At 27.9% G+C, this 3,452-nt stretch overlaps 1 protein-coding gene across 1 annotated transcript; it reads right to left on the bottom strand.

Moving 5' to 3' along the window:
• Positions 1-740: 740 nt before the first annotated feature.
• LOC110613170 (ethylene-responsive transcription factor LEP) lies at positions 741-1,617 on the bottom strand. Its single transcript, XM_021754174.2, has one exon. The coding sequence runs from the start codon at positions 1,563-1,565 to the stop codon at positions 768-770; it is 798 nt and encodes a 265-aa protein (XP_021609866.1). The 5' UTR covers positions 1,566-1,617; the 3' UTR covers positions 741-767.
• Between the last annotated feature and the right edge of the window lie 1,835 nt (positions 1,618-3,452).

The following is a 3,452-nucleotide window of genomic DNA, read 5'->3' as shown; positions in this document are numbered from 1 at the left end:
AAAAATAATGAGAATAAATATTAAATTTTATATGAAAAAATATAATTTTTATCTAAATTGGATAAATTGACTCCATCATTAACAATCGACAGCCATTTGTTGTCCATGCTTTCAAGATTATATTTATTACGCTTTTGAACAGTTTAAATATGTCATAGGATTTTTTTAAAATTTAAGATGACAAATTTTTTTTAATAAAATTAAGAGTTACAAATATCTATTTAATTTTTTAAAAAAGAAAATTAAAAATTAATAAGCTGTAATAACTAAAATTACACCATAATGTTGTAATAACTAAAATCGGTAAATTATTTAACAAAATAGTTATTTATAATGACATGAGAAAATAATTATATATTTATATTAGTATAAAATAAATAACATAAGCAAACCAAATTTTAAATATTTTTTTTATAATGATTTAACTTTTAATTATGAAAAATTCCTAAATAAAAAAATATTTTTAATTATTATAAGTATATGCATTTTTCATATTCTTTCATTTTCTTATAAAGAAAGAAAATTGTAAAATTTTCAAAATAAAACATAAGAGACAAAAAAAAAAAAAAAACTGTTACTAAGAACGGGCTGAGTTCTCTACTTTAGGCTGTGGACCCATCAGTTGAATTCGCTACCAACCCAATTCCGATAAATATAATTTTTTCACTTCACTCTCACCATACTCACAACCCAAAACTCAAATAATAAAAATATAAGAAAACAAAGGAGATTAACTCAGGATACAGTAGCCAAACACAGCTTGATCATTAGAAGAAGTAAGATGAGGAACCCAAATCAAAACCATCTGGTACCGTCTCTGAAACTGGTGGCATCCTGCTAAAAAGCGGACTGTGGACGTACTCGCTGGTGTCAAACCCCAAATATGATCCACCTGTAGTTTGATCTTCAAGCCCCACAAATCCTGATGAATTTGTATCACTCCATCCACTTTGAATGCCTGAATCAAATGAGCTCGAAAAGCTGCCAGAAATGTCAGATGGAAATGGAGGAAGTTCATCGTTGGTTATGACTGGGATTTGTTCATGATAATTGTATGTAGTAATGGAGGAGCAACCCCAGATGTCTCCTCCATCCAATGAAGAAAACTCGTCGGAGAAATGGCATTGTGACAAGCTGAAATCCTGCTGGTTATTAATAATGGAGGCTGCGTCAGGCTGAGAGGGAGAAACAAAGATTGATGAGGAGAAGTTATTTGCTTGTTGTTGCTGCTGTAGGGATTGTATTTGTTGCTGTTCATCAGGGGAGATAATGGAGGTGACAGAAGAACCTGCAGGCATATCAGAGTAAACAAAGTTGGTGCGAGTTCGAGAGCCGCGCATGGAGCGGGCGGCTCTATCGTAGGCCAAGGCAGCTTCCTCAGCTGTGTCAAATGTGCCTAACCAATGCCTTTCTTTGGTTGAAGGGTCCCTTATCTCCGCAGCATATCTTCCCCATGGGCGTCTCCGAACACCCAGAAACCTTGCACCGCCTGCAGCAGCTTGCGTCGGTGCCTGCGGTTGCTGGTGGGTTTGCTTCTTCTTGGTCTTGGATGGAGATGGATTCATGATTGAAGAAGAAGAAGAAGAAGAAGAAGAGATTTGATTTTGATTTGATGGGTTTTGATCTCTTTGTTTCTCTTCCTTTTCGTGGCTTGTTTAATTGTAAGGTCGTTTTGTTGTGTTCTTGGCGCTTTCATGTGGGCCGTTTTATATAAGCGGAAGATGGCGCCATGTCTTAGTGTTATTACAGATTTGTCCCTTCCATTTTTTTTAATTGCTAATATGTCCTTTGCCTTGTCCAATAGCATAATTTAATGAATAATGTATAATCTACCCTTAAGGTTTAAGCAAAACTCATAGTTTAATTTTTTTATTATTTTAATAATAAATAATTTAATCTCTAAAATTTAATTCTATTAACAAAATAATTATTTTATTAAAATTTAATATCAAATTATATCAATTTGTTTTAATTAGCTCTTACAAAAATTGTTTCTTAATAGAGATGAGAAATTTTTGTTTAACAAAAGTTCTATAAAAATAAAAGAAGACCCTTTTGAAAAATAATGAACAAATAAAAATTATTATTTAGATTTTTTTTTAATTTAATGAAATTATCTACTTAGTTAAAAGCACATTAGTTCAATTATTAAAACGGCTATTAATTTATCTTTTTATTTATTTAAACGGCTATTAATGTATGCAATTATTAAAATATCTTTATTTTTAATTAATTTGTATAATTTCAAACACGACTATCCGATCTATATAATTTTAAAACCATAATTATTCCTTTTTTCTAATTTATAGAAAGATTAAATAGGTAATGTTATAAAATGGATAAAGATTTTATTTTTTGCAAATAAAATAATTAAATAGTCAATTTGATTTTGACAACTGCGAAAATTTATATTTATTCAATTTAATTTTATTTAATTTTAAATCGAATGGATGGAATGATTGCCTTTACATATATATATTATTTTTTATTTAAAATGTATGAATGATTGTCTTTACACATATATATATTATTTTTTATTTAAGATGTATTGATTCGATTAATATGAATTACTCGGTTTAAAATTTTAAAAATATTGAGTTTCATATGATGGAAAGAAGCAAGAAAGTGAAGGTAAAACTTAAGAAATGATTAGAGAAGTGAATGGGCATGTTATTTTAGATGCCATGTTAATCATTATTCTCTAATTAAAAATTGTATTAACAAATAGTTCCACAATGTCCATTTCTAGGGTTTTTTTTTTTTCTTTATGCAGTCAGTCACATGTGATCTATCAAACCATGCATGAATATCTAACTAATCACACATACCCCACCTCAAATCTTACAACAACTAAAATCATACTCTTTTATATTAAATAAATAAATTTAATTTATTTATTATTCTTATTATTTTTAAATCATATTTTTTATAATTTCTGATTTTAAATAAGGGTTAAATAAAAAATTATTTTATTTTTTCTAACTTCACACTCCAATTATTATTAGGGATGCAAGCATGCCATTGCCATAATTTGCAGCCATCATGATCTTATTATAACCTTTAATTACCTTAATTATTATATGGATTTGATTTATACATTCCCTTTTCAAATCAACTTTTTATGATTATTCCAATCTTTTCAAATCAACTTTTTTTTATCATTTATTTAGAATCTAAAAATGCATGAGAATTCAGTTTAATTAATTTTTTTTTATTTCTTAATTTTCATTATTCAATAATATTTCATTTATAAAAAATAAATTCCAATCATTTGTGATACTTATAATCTTTTGACCATGCATTCTCATGATTATTCCAATCTTTCCAAAATTCATATTCAATTAATCTAGTTGCATATCTCCTCATATTAAGCTATGCGTATTATGATCGAGACTTTTCAATCGACTCATCAATAATTAATAATTGACTTATTTAATGTTTAACTGATTAAA

This window comes from Manihot esculenta, chromosome 4 (assembly GCF_001659605.2).
Source record: "Manihot esculenta cultivar AM560-2 chromosome 4, M.esculenta_v8, whole genome shotgun sequence".
In the NCBI taxonomy this organism is placed as follows: domain Eukaryota; kingdom Viridiplantae; phylum Streptophyta; class Magnoliopsida; order Malpighiales; family Euphorbiaceae; genus Manihot; species Manihot esculenta.
Note: the sequence above shows the minus strand (reverse complement) of the source record. Positions and strands in the feature narration are given on the sequence as shown.